This window comes from Glycine max, chromosome 2, assembly GCF_000004515.6.
Source record: "Glycine max cultivar Williams 82 chromosome 2, Glycine_max_v4.0, whole genome shotgun sequence".
In the NCBI taxonomy this organism is placed as follows: domain Eukaryota; kingdom Viridiplantae; phylum Streptophyta; class Magnoliopsida; order Fabales; family Fabaceae; genus Glycine; species Glycine max.
The window spans coordinates 49156579-49177529 of record NC_016089.4 but is presented as its reverse complement, the minus strand read 5'-3'; the positions used below and the strand labels follow the sequence as shown (position 1 = coordinate 49177529).

The 20951-nt window shown below is 33.1% G+C and overlaps 2 protein-coding genes across 2 annotated transcripts; both read left to right on the top strand.

Moving 5' to 3' along the window:
• The first annotated feature begins 1331 nt into the window (after positions 1-1331).
• On the top strand, positions 1332-9075 carry LOC100807139 (uncharacterized). The gene is made up of 7 exons (XM_003519552.5): positions 1332-1972; positions 2752-3139; positions 3760-5147; positions 5368-5481; positions 5792-5946; positions 7762-7862; positions 8712-9075. Exons 1-6 carry the CDS (start codon positions 1574-1576, stop codon positions 7808-7810), a joined length of 2493 nt encoding a protein of 830 aa, XP_003519600.1. The 5' UTR covers positions 1332-1573; the 3' UTR covers positions 7811-7862; positions 8712-9075.
• Positions 9076-15486: 6411 nt separating this feature from the next.
• LOC100805902 (indole-3-acetate O-methyltransferase 1) lies at positions 15487-20005 on the top strand. Its single transcript, XM_003518488.5, has 4 exons — positions 15487-15758; positions 15870-16295; positions 18011-18286; positions 19265-20005. The coding sequence occupies exons 1-4, from the start codon at positions 15648-15650 to the stop codon at positions 19619-19621; spliced, it is 1170 nt and encodes a 389-aa protein (XP_003518536.1). The 5' UTR covers positions 15487-15647; the 3' UTR covers positions 19622-20005.
• The last annotated feature ends 946 nt before the right edge of the window (positions 20006-20951 follow it).

Genomic DNA, 20951 nt, shown 5'->3' with positions numbered 1-20951 from the left:
TATATGTCACCTTAAAACATTATAATTTTGATATAATAAATAATAAGTATTATAAATTCATAAAATATAAAACATTAAGGTAACAAAAAAGAAATCTTCAATATATATATATATATATATATATATATATATATATATATATATATATATATATATATATATATATATATATTTTGCGAGGATTTGATGTTACTTCAAATTAACATTAAATTTTAATTTTGGGAGACATTTATATTTGAATTAATTTTGTGGTTACGTATCAATTTTTAAAATTAACATTAAATCTTAATTTAATCAAAAGATGACTGTTTTTAAATTTGCATTTATATTTGATTGAAGAATTTCATAGCTATCGAATTAACCAATAATATATTTTGTTTCCGTAATAAAATTATTAATTACATATGATCATTGGTACATTTAAATCTCAATCACAATCCTTGCCATTGTATTGTAATAGATTTAAAAAAAAGATAAATACATTTATTTATTTATGATTATAATTTTAATATAATGAATATTATAAATTCATAAAATATAAAATATCAGGTAACAAAAAAGCAATCTTCAATAATATATATATATATATATATATATATATATATATATATATAATTATTTAAAAAATTATTTAATTAAACAGTATATTATATGTCACCTTAAAACATTATAATTTTGATATAATAAATAATAAATATTATAAATTCGTAAAATATAAAAAAATTAAGGTAACAATAAAGAAATCTTCAATATATATAGAAATATATTGAGTGCGAGGATTTGTTGTTACTTCAAATTAACATTAAATTTTAATGTTGGAAGGCATTTATATTTGAATTAATTGTGTGGTTACGTATTAGTTTTTCAAATTAACATTAAATTTTAATTTAATCAAAATATAACTTTTTAAATTTGCATTTATATTTGATTGAAGAATTTAATAGCTATCAAATTAAACCGATAACATGTTTTGTTTTCATAATAAAATTATTAATTCCATATGGTCATTGGTACATTTAAATCTCAATCACAATCCTTGCCATCATTGTATTAGAATATATTTTAAAAAAAATAGATAAATGAATTTATATATTTCTAATTAAAAAGCTATGTGTATTTTATTTCAACGTTAAACGTATATAATTCAATATTTTGTCATCGGAAATAAATATTTTAATTTTCTCTAATAAACTATATATAATTCAGTAGTAACAATTTAAAAAACAAATTTTGAATGGTGATCTGGAAAGTGGGAAACTGGGTGAGTCGCGTTACGAGTAGAGGGGGAAGGAGTTAAAATAGAGGGTTATTAATTAGCCAAAAAGCCGTTTTTATTTTTGTATTCTGTGGGCGTCTTTCTCTCTCTAGGGAAGGCTCTGGTCAGCCATCCAAACTCAACTCGCTCTTTTTCTTTCAACTATTAACCCATCCCAATACCTAATTACTTAAACACCTCACTCACCTTCCTTCATCCCTCTCATTTCTCAAACACATTCACTTACCCGCCAAAATTTTAATTAACCCATCCAATTCAAACCTCTTTCTTTTCCTCTCTCTCTAGGGTTTCCCTCCCATGGAGGATGCCGTCCCCGATCCCCAACCGGAGGAGCAGCCGCAGCGTCCTCCGCCGCTTCTGAACGGGTACTCCGACGAGCGCTGCGCCAAGAAACCTAAATTCGACGAAGGCGCCGAATTGAAGAGAGTGGCGGAGATTGTGCTCGTTCTCTCCACCATGGCCACTGTGCGTGCCGGGAGGAAGCCCTCCGACGCCGAGGTCGAGCTCATGAGGGAGGCTCGCGCCAAGCTGGCGAGCCTCTGCGAGGGTTTGGCTCCGAAGGATATTGTCGCCGGGGAAGCTATTGGCACCGTCATCGAGGATCTTGGATTGAACTCCAAGCTTAAGGACCAGAGATTAGGGTTTCGAACTCCCAAGATGTCCATTGCCGAGAGGTATTCCCATGCTAAGTGGAAGGTAACCAACCCTCTCTCTCTCTGCTCAATTAACACTTATCATGCTTTTGACTTACTTGTTTTGTTATTTAGTGAACATATATGTAGAATTAAAAGAAATACCATCTCATTGAAATGAGCTGCTGAAGTTAAAGCCTATGTATGTGCTGATTGTTTTGAATTATTGATTTGCGTGAAACGTTGTTATGATAGGTGCTTAAGGAATATTACATTATGTCTATCTTGGTTGTTGTGAATGTGTCCGAGTTAAGAAAATGAGGATAGCAGTGTGTTTGGATATGCATCCCGCACGCGCGTAATTTAGAAGCAACAACATGTAGCTTCCATTCCAATATTGACCTGAAAACAAGCGTAACGTGTGTAGTCAACGCATTACCAAACTTGCACTAAGAATTTTGTGTTCCTGGCACCACGGGATTCACCCGATTCTTATGCAATTGTTTTGTATTTTTTTATGGAGGGAAAAGGAATCTTTTAACCAGATCACTGTATACTTATAAGCTTTAATTACTTGGCTTGGCTTGGCTAAGCTAGTATTGGATTATTTTTCGGTTAGTTTTGTGTTGTCACTCTTATTAATCTTAAACTACCTTCTTGAGTGGGCTTTTTGTCGAGTTTGTTGGAATGTTGAACTCTGTTAATCAGACAAGTATTTTTTTTTTCCACGCACAAGTAAGAGCATTAATTTATTTATAGTATGCATGTAATGCTAAGAATGATGCTATACCTTTTCTTTTGGTTAGTTTTTTCTCCTTTATTTACTATCATTTTGGTTCCCAGATGGAAGAAGCAAAGAAATTTTCTGCATCTTCTACACCTTCTACAACACACACATCTCAGCCCTTGCAAACAAACATTGGTGGACCAGTTGACAATCGTGTGCCATCACATGTTGTTCGAATTTTTCCTTCTGATAAATCAAGCCACCCAGCAATCCCTTCTATGGGTACCGTAGTGCCTATTCCTGCCCATGTTTCTGCGGGATCTTCTGCAGCATTGCAATATCAAGTAACCGGCAATGAAGTAAGACCACCAGTGGTTTCTGGTGTGATGCCTAGCAGTCACTTGGGGAGAAATTCATCTTCCTTAGCATTGCCTAAAGTTGAACGCCCACAGTTTAAAGTTGATGGAGGATCAAATGGGTCTCCTTACATGCTGCAAGTCCAAGGTATTGTCTTCTGAAGCTCCTCACCAGATCCAACTTCCAAGGACTGGTGGAGTTACATTTGCGATTGATGAATGATTAACAGTGCAATATGTTTCATTGAATGATGAAATGTGGATTGAATACATTGACTTGGATTTTATTTTACTGTGAAGCAAATAAAACACATAACATTAAATGAATGTTCAGAATAAAGTGCTGTTTTTATGGATGTATACTTACAGGAGTTTCTTCAATGTAAACCTTGGAGTGATGCATGATGTATTTTGAAAGTTGACTGAATTGGTGTATATATAGGTGAATAGGTCTATTGTGAGGTTATTGAATGGATATAATCTCCTAGCAGATGTTGCTCCTGTTTCCTTGTTTTTCAAGAGTCTGGAATTAAACTACCTTCATTTGTCTTTTTTCTCCTTCAATCTCTATTATTTGTATGTAACTGTTATGGAATGCTGGCATTCAGGTTTTAAATATATATTGGCATTTTCTTCTCTCTTTTTTCCCCAGCTTAAGGTGGTAGTCTATTCTCTATTGTATCTTTATAATGTGCATGGGTGTATCTTATGACATTTTAGTCGTGAAATTGAAACTGGAAACTGAATGCTAGAACTTCTAAACTGTAGCAAATTCATCTGCAAACCAACCTTTGGTGAATGCTCCAACATGGTCTATACAGACTCAAGCTGCTTCATTAGCCAGAAGTGCATCAGAAAACAAGGTGCCTGTTCATAACTCTGTCAAGGTTGAGGGAACACCTGATGCAACTGTATCAAGGGCAGGGACACAAATAACAACAGACTCGAGCTTTAGACCATTTATCACTCAAACAGCCCCTGGAAATTTACCTAGTGTGCACCAGCCATTGCAGGCCACAAACATTGTTCAGGCTCCTTTGATTCCTAGTCACACTGATATTGCTAAGATTGTCCAGAAAGTGTTACAACCAAAGCTTCCTGTCCATCCCACGTGGACTCCTCCATCAAGGGATTATATGAATAAGGCTTTCACATGTCAGATGTGTGAACTCAGTGTCAATGAGGTTGATACTGTACTTCTCTGTGATGCTTGTGAAAAGGGATTTCACTTGAAGTGCCTGCAGCCATCAGTCTTGAGAGGAATTCATAATAGAGTTGATTGGCATTGTATGAGGTGCTTGAGTTTAAGTGGTGGAAAGCCTTTGCCTCCAAAATATGGTCGTGTCATGAGATCCTCAAACACACCGCCAAAATTGCCCTCTAATACAGGTGGCGTTCAACCATGTTCTGAGAAGAAAGTAGAGAATATCGATCCAAAGGTCATCCCACAGACGTTAGCAACAAATGGGAGCTCTGTTCCAACTGTTTCCGGTGGCCATCACAATGTTGAGTTGCCATCCGAATCAAAGATACCAGATACCAAAGATATGCAAGGGACTGGCATTTCATCCACCATTGAAGCTATTGATAAGAAGCCTGATCCAAAGAACTCTATGAAATCTCTTAGTGCAGCTTATAGTCCTTCCCCTTGCTTGCTAGGTGAAAATTCTGCTCAACAAATAAATTCTAAGGTTTTGACTGGTAGAGAGACTTCGGAATCTGAGTCTCTTCCTAAATTATCTGAGCTAGCTAAGTGTGAAAATTTGCAATCATCACAAGATTTTCAAGTTGAACATACAATGTCACAAGACAATGCTGAAGTATCATCAGATAAACATGTTGACAGTAATATGATGAATAACCAACAGAAGGAATCTCATGGAGAAGAAAATTTAGTTTATGATATAAAGCGTGATGACCAAGATGCTGCACTTGAAAATTCTGTTGGAACTTCTGGAACTAATACTGATGGTAGACAGCACTCTGCATTATCTTCAGATAGTTCACATGCTGTAGAATGGATTGGTGATGTAGTACAACTTGTAGATGAGAAAAAGTATTACCAATCTTGCTGTGTTGATGGAGTAACATATAGGCTGCAGGGTCATGCTCTTTTCCCCACCGGCCATGGGAAACTAACTCCTTCTAAACTCCAGGCAAGCAAATCATCATGCTTTCCACTATAGTCTAGCAGTTGTTTATATCATACCTGTAGAAATTTAGCTGAAAAATTGTGAAGTAGATATGAATACCAAAAAAGTTGTTTTGGTGTACTGTTTATGTTGTGTTTTGATTGATTTGAACCCTTGTGTAGAATGCTATTTTTATAAATTTCTAGAACTTTAACATAGGGATTTATTCCATTCTTTTTTTCAGTCTATGTGGGAAGATTGCAAAACTGGGTTAAAGTGGGTTAAGGTGACAAACTGCTACTTTCCTGATGATTTGCCTGGGAATATTGGTCATCCGTGTATATCTGAAGTCAACGAGGTATTTTTTATACATACAGATTTATATATAAAATTATAAATAGATGTGTCTTTTTTATTAGATGGATATAAATGCATTCATGCAAGTGTGGAAGTTTGTCATTGGTATGTTAACTATCAGTTTTTATCTAAAGCTAGATTGGTTTACATACACTTATACTCCATAAACTGTTTATTGGTTTGAACTTGTAACCTATGCAGTCAATTTCTATTTTGATTGATATTCCAATCAAATGATTATGCTCCTCATCTTGGACATGATCACTGTTCAGAACCTTATATTGCGTATGGACATTTTTTCTTTGTTGAAGGTTTATGAATCTAATAGTGATAGAACTGAAATGGCTAGCTCTATTCGAGGGCCATGTGAAGTCCTCCCATCTGATAAATTTAAACAAGAGAATGACAGGCGATGTCAGTTACGAAATGAGGAAAGTTCTAGAGTGCAGCCCATTTTCCTATGCAGGTTTGTTTCTTTAAATACATCCATCATTCTAGAGAGTTTTTATTTTATTTTGTTTTAATTTGTGCCTGTTTCATTCAAGTTAATAGTTTTATACAATTTTTTGTATTTCTAATGCAGCCATCAAGTAGAAAATATTATTACAATTTATCGCATGATATTCTTTTGTAGAAAATGATAGAAATCAGGGAGATGAAACAAATAGCTGAGTATGAAAAGGGAGATAAAATGTTTTTAACTATCGTTTAGGCTTGCCATTGGTGGTGAAAAATTGAAAATTGAAACACATTTTCATGCTGCTTGCCAATTTGACTGAGCATTAAGAATGTCATGTTTACTATTTTTATTTCAATTTGATGAAATTTTGATTCAAAAGGGAAAAATGGAAAAACTCCTTAATTTTGGGATAATTACCTTACCAGGAAAAGAATGAATAAGCTTAATTGTCAATTGAACCTGGCTGGCAATCACAAACAAGGACTTTCATGTATATGATGAAGGAAACTCCATTCTCATACAAACCCTTGTAATCAATCTAGCGGCCAACCCCAAAAACGCTACAGTGGGTGGGATAGCACATTCTGGAAGCCAAAAACTGAAATGAAATGGCAATTTGGCAAAGAAAGAATAGCAGCCTGCACTGTACTTGCAGTTGCCAGAGAAGAGGTTCTCTCTGGTGAGTAAGGGTGGATGGCAAGAGTAAAGGATGTCTTTGGAGAAGAGAAAGAGAGAAGAGGAGGGTGGCTGTAGTGCCCAGCGGCTGCTCTGTGGTGCTATTGTGTCCTATTAATCACCTTGGAAACAGGTTGAATGTGGGGGAAGAAAGAAGAGCAGCCTGCACTGTACTTGCAGTTGTCCGGAGAAGAGGTCATCTCTGGTGTGGGTGGGTGGGCAAGAGAAAGAAAGAGGAGGGTTTTGGTGCGTTGCTGCTGGGGGGTATTTTTTTTGTTTTTGTTTTATGTATGACCAGAGTAAATGTTATTTTCACCACTAACCCCACCCTCCTCCTAAACAACACCTCTGCAGGGGTAAAATTGGGTTTTTGAAGCCCATCACAATTCTTCTGTGATTATGCTTGAGAAGGTTGTGATTTGGCTGTGACCCCAAAAATGCCACACATCAATGTGGCCAGCGTTATCAATTGTGGAAAGCTAATAATCTGCTATATCATATAGCAGATAGCATTGCAGGCAAATAAAAAAAGTCACAGAGTGGTTGAATTATGATATATGTCAATTATATATGCATAAAAAATAAGTTGTATGCAGAAAAAAAAAGAAGCCTAAAATTGACATAATATTAATTCAAAAGTTCAATTGGCTGGAGACTTGCCAAACATGACAAGAGAATGCAGGGTCTATGCCTCAACCACGAAGCCCATAGCAGCCACAATAGCAGATGGAGTTGTGATTGTGGATCCAAGGAGTTCGGTAATGCAATAGCACTAAGTGGCTATTTGACAACACTAGATGTGGCTGTAGTGCCCAGTGGCCATTCTGCTGCTATTGTGCACTACTAATTACCTTGGTAACAGTCGCATTTGATAACTTCGGTTAGCCTACTCATCTTGGAAAACATTCCAGGCTAACAAGACCAACATAATCCATGAGTCTAATCTGAGTACTTTACTTTAACTTCCCATTAACAAAGAGATAACATATGGGCTGACCCGATATAGATACTTCACCTTATTTACTACCCTATTGTTTAATCAATCTGGAAAAAATCTGAATAAAATCAGAGTTGATATTTTGGTCTTGTCAAATTTTCTTCTTTTCTTTTTGTTGAGGTGCTTAAGTGATTTGACTTGTTTTGCAGGTGGTTTTATGATGAATTCAAGAAGTTATTTCAACCTGTAATCAGTTGATTATGTCTTGAACTTATATGTTTTGTGGTTCCTACATGGTGCCATTTTTGTGGTGAGTATTTGACCCATTATCGGTCCATATTGTCGGCTGAAACTTTTTTTTATCCTAATGTATCTACTGAATATTTCTATCCCCTTAGATCACTTGTGTGCCTTAGTAAAATTGTGAGAACCTCCACGATGAAGCAAACATGATAATTTAATAATCATAGAATCCAAACATAGAATCATAGAATCCAAACATGATAATTTAATAATCACATTCTTTATCTCCATGATGAAGCAATTAAATTGGAACAAGGGAAAAATAATTGGAAATTTGGGATAACAATCATAACAAACAAATAGGACTTTCAAGTCGTTTCAAACAGAAATCAGCCTACTACTGTCTTAGTGGTTTTGAACTTTACATTGAGGATAATTTTTAAGAGAAGATACCTGAATTGAACAGAAGTGAATTCAAACTTGGAACCGACCAAGAACAGATGAATATAGAGGAAGCAACAAACACGAGCCCACTTGATTCATTTATTATAGTCATTTTAGCTTCATGTACATTAAGTTGTGAATCTACTTTTCATTTATATATTTCCTTCTTTTCTCTTATTTGAAGCAATAGTTAACTAGGTAGATTGAAGAATGCATAGCATGTTATTGATAAATTTGGACGATGCAGTTTTAGAACATCTGGTTAGCTTTTTTGCCTGTAATATGATGCATGGACACCTAAGCCTTTAAAATAATTTTGAAGACATATATGAAGGGATGTTAGGGGAGAATAGTATCCCAAAGAAGCAATATAAGGAGAGATAAAAATGGTAAAAGCGGTATTTGGTGGGGTCTTGATTCTCAACGTCCCAGTTCCTGTACTGATCTTTGATGTGCTTTTGTTTGGATGCAGGTATTTGGTGGGGCTTCGAACAGGATATTTCTTGGATGGGTAATTAAGCATGCATTAAGATTCAATTGAGACCCATTATAAGGCACATTGCAGAAGCATTGCCTCCTCGTACAGAGTGTTTTATCATTTCAGCATGAATTGCTTTTGGTGTAAAATATGTAACTGAATCTGTGGACTGCTTAGTTTAGCTTTCGCTTTGGTAGTTCTTTTTCTGATAGATATTCATTCTGTATAATTCTTTTTTGGGCATTAGGCTCTTTAGGCCCAATAATTACATTATTATCTTTGAATTAGATCAGTGTAGTTCCCTTAGTTTGCTGAATTGTAAGATACTTCATTTGTACAAAAGCCATTTCTTCTAAAATGCATAACCTGGCAATTTGGTTATCAATTTGGCGACCAGTGATGCTTTTTCTAGCTATCGCCAAGGTATTCTAGATTCTGCTGGCTGAGCTGTAGTATTGGGTCATGGGTTGTTTACAGCAGGTATTTTAATAAAACATGTTCAAATCGTCCACTTAATAGTAAAATGATATTTATTGAGTCAGGTATATTCACTTCTCTTTTCAAACATGAAACTACTTTCTTAATGCTGAATTTTGGGTTAAGAATTTGAATCCTGCTTGGGTCGGTCTCGGAGATTCATCTCATTTGCACTTTGTATTATGTGTAATGCAACATGGAGTTTTTGTATGACTTGGCGGGCGAAACGAAAGGGGTAATTTTTTTTTCTTCTCAATTATTAAATGAGAGTAAAATTTAAATTAATATCAAAAAGAAATAAGTAGTAGAATTTTCTACAACTTCTGAACAAAAAGTCTAAAACTGTTTTATTATTATTTTTTCATTGAAGTCGTAGAAAAAAGTTTCTGGCTTAATTTTTTTTTTTTACTTTAAAGTCGTAAATATTTTAACTTTTTTTAATTAGAAGTCGTAAATTCTTTACTACAAAGTTGCAAATAATTTTTTGATTTTATTTGTTCTTTTTTAATTTTTTTCCTATATTTTCTATTTGTTTTTATAATATTATTTTTATATTATTTTATTTAATATTTTAATATTTTTTACTAATTTTAAGGATTATTATTTATTTTATAAATTAGAAAAACAATGCAAAAGACATAAATTTAAATAAAAATATTAAAATATACTATATGTATTTATTTAACAAAAATATTAAAATATTTTATTGTTAATATTAACAAATAATATTAACTTAAAATTTATCAAATAATGAGTATTTCTTAAATATTAAATAAAACAATATAACATATATTAAATAAAATTAAAAAATTATTTATAATTTTAAAGTCATAAATAATTTATGATTTTTAATTAAAAAAATTAAAATACATACAAGTTTAAAGTCATATTAAAAAAATATTAAAGTCGTAAACTTTTTATGATTTCAATGAAATAAATAAAAATCATAAAATAATTTATGACTTTTTGCTCATAAGTGATAATGTATCCTATGAATTACTAATTTTCAGATATTGATTTAAATTTTAATCCCAATTGATAATTTAGAAAGAAAAAAAAAAAAAACTACCCTGATGGTCGTTTGGCTCACTTGGCGGTATGACTACTAAAAGACTGATGTCATAAATTGTCCATTTTGGATAGGATTGGATGGTTTTAACATTGATCATATGAAGTCATAAATTGTTCATTTTGAATAAGATTGGATGTTCTTTAACCTTGATAATCGAGATGACAGTCTCCATGATAAAACAATGGTGAAAATTATGATAAAACAATGATGAAAAAAGGTGGGGATGCGAAGATCAAATAAGGGGGTGTTGGGCCATGTTCTTTGTTCTGAGGTTTGATTCACAAGGCCCAAGAAAGATCTCTTCATGGGATTCCATTTGCTATTATAAACAGAACAGCATAAAATGTGTGTGGCTGGGGAGTTAATAGATTGATTCTCGTGTTAAATTTAAATTTCATATAATATTATCATATATCTGACAATAAATATTCATGAATTTTAATTGGGTTCCACCTATTTAAATTTTATCAAGAGAAAAATATGAAAATAATTTTTCCATATAGTTTTGACTAAAAAGAAAAACAATTGATCTACTACTAAAAATGCGTTGTTATTAGTATTTTCTTTTATCGATTCCTATAAGAAAAGCAATTGTTCTACAACTAAAAAAAAGTCGTGGGATGTAATAAAGAAAAAAGAGAATACTCCACGTACACAAATTATAACCACTTAAAAAGAAATTGATCATAACTATGTGATATTAAAAGAATAAACTATATATTAATTCCTCTAAAAAAACTATATATTAAATTAATATGCCACGTATACATATTTTAAAGGACCGATTTAATGTATTTATATGATAAATTCTCAGAGCTACTAGTACGCAAGAAAAGCACACAAGCTTTTTTCTTTTCTTTTCTGAGAGAAAAGTACACAAGCTATTATTGGATTTGAAAAAATATTTATAGTAACCAAAGTCTTAAATGACATCTAAAGAGAAATAGAGAGGAAAGTACAAGTATAAATATAATAGGTTATATGATCTGATATATATATATATAAAAGAGCTGAACAGAAATAGTAATATGTATAAATAAACATTTATATATTATATTATCACTTATTGGATTTGGACCTCAAAAGTTCTCTCCTTTTAACTTTCGTATGGTATAGTAGACAAAAAAAGATGAAATTCATAGAGGACAAAAGAAAGCTAGAAGATTTTGTTTATAATTTTTTATCAAGTTGTGGTTCTAGGTGATTAATTAACCGTAGTGGTTTTGAACTAAAATAATATATATTTGTAGCTAAATTTACTAAGATATTAGAAAGTACCACAGCAACCAAGCTTAACTTGCAAAACCAAAATATATTCCTTTGAAAAGATCTTAAGCTAGCAACAAAGCACAAACATCAACCCACGAGTAAGCATTCTCATTAAAACTTTTATTCTTCTTTATTATAAGGCCTCATTCCTGTCTCAAAAGTCCAAATCGGATGTTCTGAACCAGAAGGGTCACACCCACAAGAAAAACTAGGCAGAGAACCGTTGCACAAGCATATATGCAGAAGGGAAATAACTACCAACTTACTCTTGACCATCCCACCATGTCTTTGACATATCTCTTTGGGCTAAAAGTCTCCTATTCTCTTTGGTTGAATGACCTTATTAAGTAACTAAAGGTAGCCTACCACAAACGTAATTATTTTGGTTTCACCAAAAATACGAGTAGTGATAATTCCTAATCCACTAATCTAAATAGATGTTAAATTCAAAGTATGAAAACGAAAAGGATAAATTGTAAATTTAGTTCTTGTATTTGACATGATTTGTTTTAATCTCTATATGAAAAAAAAATCTATATTTTGATATTCATTTGAAAATTTATTTACAAATTAATACCTAACGTTTATTAAAGTTATAACTGTGTTGAAATTTATTTCATGAAGAAAATAAAACAAAAAAAAAATGATATGTCAAGTAGCTAGGGACTAAAATATAACATTATTATATAGGAAATAAAATGAAATATTTTTTAAGTAGAGACTAAAATGAAAAATAGTATCAAATATAGGGATCAAATCTAATACCGTTACAAGTTTGGTAAATAATAGATATCAATTCATAAATGTTTTTCTATATAAAAAGATTAAAATGTTGAATTTCTTTTATAGGTATTAAAAGTCTTAGATGCAAAAACTAAAATTTTAATTTATCCAAATGAACCAATTGATTTTAAGTTTTAGGGTGTGTTTGAATTGGTGTGAGTTATGTCCAAGACATCCTTTGTGAGAGTATCACTCCCGTTGAACATGTATCAGAATGTGGGATTAAGGTAAAAACAAAGCAACGATTAATTAAGAGATATAAGTAGATGCTAGATTATTATAATGTTCATAAACTAACAATTAAAGTATGCAAGAGATAACCAAATATGCTAAAAAAATAACATAAAATGTGTGTGAGCATTCTTTACAAGGGTAGTAGTATTGCATATAGATTGTAAGAAGATAAAGTGGTCGGCATTGTTTCACGTAAATGGCGATTATCACGGTGGTTTGGACTTTGGACTTTGAAGAAGGAGGGGGGCATTAGCTAGTCAGTTGACAAAGATTCCAAGTTTTTGGATTCGAGTGTAAATTAAATTTCAGAGGAATTAAGTGTCATATATAGTTGCAGTGCAAAAAAAAAAAAAGTGTCATATACAGTATCACATCATTTATTTGTGCCGTTCAGATTTTGACTGTGGAAGTTAATCCTATCTTTTCTTGTTCTTAAATCTAATATAGTTTTGTGTCAAACCCTACTAATTAAACTGTCAACATAAAATAAGTATACATTGTAGGCCAATAACAGATACAGTTAGTTAATTACAATTTTGTAGGTAGTATCATTTAAAACTCAGATTGCGTAATTTTAAGTGCACTTCTAGGATCATTCAACCGAGATATGTGAAATTAATTAAGTCTCAGAGCCTAGTCCTATATATAATCCAATAATTAATGAAATTACAAAAACAAAGTTCTTACGTTTCCATTCATTATTGATGGAATTGTACACGGAGGCAAATTTTTAAAAACCAGTTGATGGCAATGTATGCATTTGTTTTTCATTTTTATGACCAAATAATATAGAGGTAGTGAAAGATACAGATAACCTTCTCAAACCTAGCTATAAGACATCTCTGAAGCCCTCACCCCTACTCTCGGTCTCTATATATTGCGTAATCTACAATTTGACCCCTATAATGAAGAATCCGAGGATAGATATGCATGGCGTTTTCAACAGTTTTTTTTTTTTACTTATTTATTTAATTTTCTTATATATGTGCTATGTGGTGAAATTACGTTTCGTAATTACAACTTTAAATTTAACTTAGTTAAAAAAAGCGTAACTTTAAGATGATTATTATAATTTTATTTTATTCACGATGACTTAATATGGAAATCCATTTGCAATTAGGAAACTTTATACCCAAATTTGACCGATAAAACTCTAGAACGTACGTTTGCTTCTCTCAACTGTTTTTGAACGTCTTCATTATACGAGAGAACACGGCCGGTTTCATATTAAGATGTAAATGAACTTAATTGATGACCATATGTAAAAAAAAAAAAGGATTAACAATATGACATGCAATGCATGCTATTGCTGAATTAATCTGTAGTTGTGAAGCAACTGAATTCTTGGGGCATCTGCTTTGAAGCTTCTTGTTGCATTTCTTTCCCCTTACCAACTATAAAGACCGATTCTGAGGACACATATCTGAATTGTGATTTCAGAAAAGTAATATACTCTCATGCTTTTAGCAAAACCTTCAATTTACCTTTTCTTCGAAAAGGATATGTGAAAACCATCTTTGTTATCCATAAATTCAGGGTTTAAAATTTCTTAGCCTTTAATTAGGAAAAATAGGAAGTGAAAGGAATATTAAGGGGAAAAAAATAGCAAACGAAAAAGAGATCAAATTAAAGTTATACGAACTTGTATAATAAAGGGAACACAACCTAAAAAAAAAACCCCAGTAAGATGAGCCCTGGAGTAAATGCTTATGGTAGCTTAAAGTTGATTACAGTATAACTTACTAATTGATTCCTATTTACATCCCAGAAAAGAAATACTACCATTCCATTTATTCGTTTTGGTAGGTACAGACTGATGAACCTTGATCTCTGGGGTGATGACTTAATTAATAATGAAATAATTAATCATCATTTGGTTTTTAATTGATTACTTTGACTCTCCTTATTTTATAATAAAGCCCTAAACAGCCGACAAAAAGTACAAGAATAAACTTAATAAAAAATTGTAAAAGTTGCTTAGTAAAGAGTAATCAATTTAAGTTGTTATTTACATGGCAAACGTTGGGCAAATGAAAGGAAACTTACGTAGCCTTAGGAACCATTATTGTCATCTTCTTTGTTTTTCACCGCATAGGTAGCCAGTTAATTGATTCCTTAAAATACGTATCATTACTCAATAATCTAACAATATATTTTAATCTAAACTGCTTAATTAGCTGTATCATTATGCATTGAGCTATGTTTTTTTATATAGAGTGAAAAAGGCTATGATCGAAAACTTTGCATATAGCACTCACTGTCTTATGATTTAGTACCTTTTTTACAGATAATATAACCAATATGGCATTCTGATATCATAGTATATAGGGATTAATTAATGCAATAAGATATTTTAATCATTTATACACACTAAATCTGATATCAAAGTATATATGGAGTATAATAAACTTTAATTCAGAATTTAGATCGTCTGCTCGCAGTAAACTGCACAGCTCATGAAGTTTATGTTCCTAAATAATGCCTTTTGGCTATATTATAAACTTTTGTGTATGTGTGTGATTAAGATCTTCTACCATTAAAAATAGCTACAGATGATCGAAACCTTAATCTTTTGATGAATCTTACGACATATTCTCCAATAACAGAATTGATATAATTAGTTGTTTCAACAAGTGAATAAAATGTTATTTCTCTAACAAAAATGCATACTCTTTTTTGTTTTGGTCAAACAGAATTTGATATTCGTATGTAGCTTATATGAATACAAAGATCCGGCGCCAGTTTGGGCCTTCCGTGTTGCACACGAGGCCCACATTTTTAGTTTTTAACTCTTTTCCAAGTTTTCTTTTCCCATTGTAAACTAATCTTCTATTTTATAATGATAATGACGATAACAAAAATAATAATAGCGGGTTTGTTGCCATAATTTATATATAGTAGCTAACAGCAGAAGTTAACATAATACAGAGAAAATAATAAGTAGCTAGCCCCCCATTCTATGTCTATATATATAAACTCTAGCCTCTCAATTTTCCAAACTCTCACCCCAAGATACTCTTTCTTCGGTCTCTATTTTTCATATACAATTTCCCTTTCATTCATTTATCTCACATCAAAGGCCTATTGCACCATATATGGCTCCGATGGGAAACAATGTTGTTGTGTCCAATATGAAACTGGAGAAGTTGCTTAGCATGAAAGGAGGCAAAGGAGAAGCCAGCTATGCCAAAAATTCCCAAGCACAGGTACCATTCAATTTAAACAGATATAAAACTTGTTTCTAATAAAAAGGAGGAAAAAGTAAAGTTAGCGCATAAAACATGCTTATACATAGCAAAGTAACGTATGCATTGCAGGCCATACATGCGAGGTCCATGCTTCATCTTCTGAGAGAGACACTAGACAGAGTTGAGGTTGTTGAGGCACGTGATGGGGTGGCATTTGTGGTGGCGGACTTGGGGTGTTCGTGTGGGAGCAACAGCATAAACGTGGTGGATGTGATAATAAAGCACATGATGAAAAGGTACCAGGCATTGGGGTGGCAGCCACCAGAGTTCTCGGCTTTCTTCTCAGACCTTCCCAGCAATGACTTCAACACACTCTTCCAGCTCCTTCCTCCGCTCGCCAACTACGGCGCCGTCAACATGGAGGAATGCCTTGCTGCCAACAACCACCGCTCCTACTTCGCCGCCGGAGTTCCCGGTTCCTTCTACCGGAGGCTTTTTCCGGCAAGGTCCGTTCATGTTTTCCACTCAACCTTCTCTTTGCACTGGCTATCTCAGGTTAGAATATATTACTTCATATCTCCTCTTATTTCTTTCAAATTCTCGCTATACTTCTTTTCTCTTTATTTTTTCCAGGGTACCTTTATTATTTATTTAAAATAGTATTACACCAACACTTTCTTTTGTACTACCACTATATATATATATATATATATATATATACCCGTAACTTGTAAGGGGGTTATATATTTAAAATTGGAAAAACATTTTGTATTTCAAGGAATGGTGTAATTTAATCTGCTTATACTTTTTTTAATTGTTAATATCAACTCTAGACTTTTGGTTTGTGACTTTGTTTTTTCATCTTTTTAATAAATAGTTGTCAAATTGTCACTTCTTTTTATTTTTTTTCTTCTTATTTTTAAATATATTTAAATTTGTATAGAGAATGACAAACATCATAAAATTGTTTTGTATATATTTAAAATAAAAATAAAGTGATGTTTAATGTAATTGTTTCTAGAAATAGAAAATTATCAAGTTAAAGAATTAACTATTTTACGCAGTTTTTGTGTGTGTGTGTGTGTGTTTGTGATGGGGGTGGGGAGTAAGTTCAATGGATACCTTCATTTTTACTTCTAAATTTTTCATTAATTGGTTTATTTCTCTTTGCAATGGTTAAATTATTACAAAGTCATAATTTATTTCAAATCATTTATGTGTATCTTTCATCATTTGTTTGTCTAAGATCTTTATAAACCTTTCGATTAGAAGTCCAACTTTAAGGTACCACACACATTTCTTGGAAACTTCTGGTGGATCACGATTACACTAATTTCATAAATCCTTTAAGGCAATTTCTTGTTAAAAAGATATTTCCATAGTCTTTTAATTCACTCCCCAACCTACCCATCAATAACCAAAGATTCTCTATTCCTGTTGTTTTTGTCGTCTAATCTGTTATATCCACGACAAAATGAAAGGAATATTTGCCTCTTCCCGAGGATAAGATAGTAAAGCCATCATTAATTTGAAGCTTAATTCATAGTTTATGGTCAAAAAGTGAATGCAGAAAACCCATGGTCTATAGGGTTGAAAAAAAGGATCATGTTTCAGGGAAACAAGTAACGTGTTTGGACAGTAATTTTCAATGCATGCCTTAAGCACCCAATGTTCTTCTACTTTCATGCATCTTAAATTTCAATAATATATGGGGCCAGCACATAGAATCTGATCACCAAAAGAGATACAATTGGAGTCGGGATTCCCCCTGTAAAAGTGTGTACTATTTGGTGCTTATTGGTCACACACAGTTACATAACATGTTCTTTATCATACAAAATTCTGATTTCTTGCAGTAGAAGTATGCAGACAGTGCAGTGTTTTGAACAATAAAATAAAGTACAACTGCATGGAACCAACATGATTAATAAATAATCTTAAGTATGTAATTAGGATTTGATTTTATGTTCATACATATGAAAAAACGTATGTTAGAAAAAATAAGTTTCTCAATCAGTACTTTGAGAAATTAATTTTTGATTAGTGATCAAGGAATAGTGAGGTACCCAAAGTTCAACAAAAAAGTAAAACTGCATGAATTTGAATTTGCTAAGGTGCGTGTTAGGTAATTGGATTAACTTTGTTGCTTATGATGATCTTACTCGATTCTACTCGATTCAAGCAGAATTAATTAGGAAACATGTATAGTCTTTAAAAAAAAATAGTGCACATTTTACTCTTTGGGTTTCAATTAATTTACTTTGGTTCAGGTGCCAGAATGTGTAGTGGATAAGAGGTCAAGTGCATATAACAAAGGAAGGGTGTTTATCCATGGGGCTGGTCAGAGCACGGCAAATGCCTACAAGAAACAATTCCAAACAGACTTGGCAGGCTTTCTGAGAGCAAGGTCAGTGGAGATGAAGAGAGAGGGGTCCATGTTCTTAGTTTGCTTGGCCAGAACTTCAGTGGACCCCACAGACCAAGGTGGGGCTGGCCTTCTTGTTGGGACCCATTTTCAGGATGCTTGGGATGATCTTGTCCAAGAGGTAATTATCATAATCACAAACATTTTTATGCATGCTTGCTTGTGTCAACAGTGGCACATAGCCTCTATTTCCCATTGGCAGACCAAAAGAAGTTTGAGACACTGTAGAGATTAAAAGACAAAATAATGCTCAAGTGTTGTAGGTATCACCACAACTTATCATGAGTTTTCACTGGCCACGTTTAAAATAAATTGGTCCCAGCCGTTGATTAGCCACCCCTATATTGATCTAGCCGTCCATTTCTTGATCATCATGTCGGCATAAATAATAATTAGTTGCCGGCTGGCAGTGTCTTGTGGTCCATAATATTGACCAACAATTAGACTTTGGATATCTTAAGAGTTTAGAACAAACACTGAATCACATCGATCATCATGTCTTAAAGCTATAGACAAAATGGATATGCATTCATCTGATCAATTTTCATACAATGATCATTGCCTATGGGACCCAACAATGTCTTTGAACAGAGTCAAAGGCATGTACTTATAAGAATCATCCTCTACCATGTTACACATCCAAATTCCAAAACTGTAATCAACGAAGTACAGAATATAACGACACCTAGCTACATAATAGGATGTGTTGAGTACTTTAAAACATTTTCAGATACTCAAACATATGTCATAGCAAATCTTATTTACCAACTTAACGCTATAGATATAAGGAGAATTCCACATTATGGTTGAGTATACATTATTAATAGAATGGTAAATTTAAATTGTCATATATTACTGATGTGAGAATTTTTTTTTTCATGTTACCTTTTTAAAAGCAAAAGTCTTGATTTTTTCATTTGGTACCACCTTAAGCTCCCCAGTGGTATTTCAAGGTATTCCCACAAGTTTCGATCCTTTAAACCGACTATGAAACTAATTCTTGATCGGGACTTAGTCACACTTTAAAGACCAATTGACTATCCTTTTATGCATTGACATGAACATTGTATTTTGTAGTAAATCATATTCTTGATTTCAGGGATTGATTAGCCAAGAAAAGCGAGATACTTTTAACATTCCAGTCTATGCAGCAAGCCTGCAAGACTTCAAGGAGGTGGTTGAAGCTAATGGTTCATTTACCATAGACAAGCTTGAGGTATTCAAAGGAGGAAGTCCACTTGTGGTCAACCAACCAGATGATGCAAGTGAGGTAGGCAGGGCTCTAGCCAACAGCTGCAGGACAGTGTGTGGAGTCCTTGTTGATGCCCACATTGGTGACAAACTAAGTGAGGAACTTTTTCTTAGAGTGGAGCATCGAGCCACTATGCATGCCAAAGAGCTATTAGAGCAACTACAGTTCTTTCACATAGTTGCATCCCTTTCTTTTGTTCAATGATTAGAGACTCAGAAAAAAAGGTCACTTGAAGATAGTTAGACGACAAAGACTTATTGTTTTTTCTTCGTGTGTTGTGTTACTGCATAGGAGAAGTCAGAAAGAATGCACAAAAGAAAGAGAAAAGAGAGGTTGACCACTTCCAACCTATTGTTTTTTCTCCCTCTTTTGCGTGTTGTTTGTGTGTCATATTGCTGACTCTAGTTACTTGCTACACATCATGTGCTTTCTGACTTGTGTTCCCTTGGATCTGAACTAATTTTGCTCTCTACATAGCATACATATTATAGTGTCCATATCTTGAGAGTTGTATGAATGGAACTTGCACCTAACAAGCTGAGCTGTTGGATAGGCCATTTGATTTAGTCACAACTTCCTCTTTCTTTCTTTTTTTTGTCCTCGTCAATCTAACACCATTTTTTTATATATTTCATTTGCCGATCTAATAGGTAGATAAATGATTAATTTTATTCTGTTGTAATTTAAAGGTTGAAAGACGGCTTCTTTTCAAGTGATTTAACTTATTGTTTGTCCTATAGCACATTTTTAATAGTAGCTGCCTGTTACCATTATATTGAGTCATATCAACCATGTCTTGCTAAATAGGCTTATGCCATGACAAAGAACTAAACATATTTAGTGAAGTACAAAAAGAAGAATCCTATTAAAACACACAGAAAACAGCAGGGAAGAAAGAAAAGAATAGGAAATTATCATCTAAGGATCTGGTAGTGAAACCCATGGAGGTAACAAAGACTGTGATTTCCCCACATAGAGGCACATGTAAAGTTCTGCCAAAATCAACTGCTCCAGAAAAATGGAACAAATTCAAAGTACCTTATGCTCCTTGCTTTGAAATGCTCAAACACCAATATATTTTATTCAAACACCACTATACATATTATTTAAATAGTTTAGAACCTTACAATTAAATTGTTGGTGGATCATTAATTTAGATTCTTAGCTAAGTTTGAGATTTTGATCCCTTATTCTTGCACTCCAAAACTCAAGCACATACTTTACAAAACGTTAGGAGAGACGCAAACCATCGTAGTAAACTCACATTCACATTAAACAGATTAAAGAAAGAAATTAATGCACTAACACTCATTAAAATCCATCTATAATGGATACAAAATGATAGTCTCTGACACTTCTTGCAGTCTAAAGCTCACCCTTTTCCTCACCTTGCTACTTTGGCTTCTAGTCAATGAATTAAACCCCATTTCTTTTACATCAACCTTTTCATCTTTCAAAAGATTCTCCACAGACAAATCTGTATAATCACCACCATCTAAGTGTTGCTCCAAAGACAAACTATATCCCCCAAAGT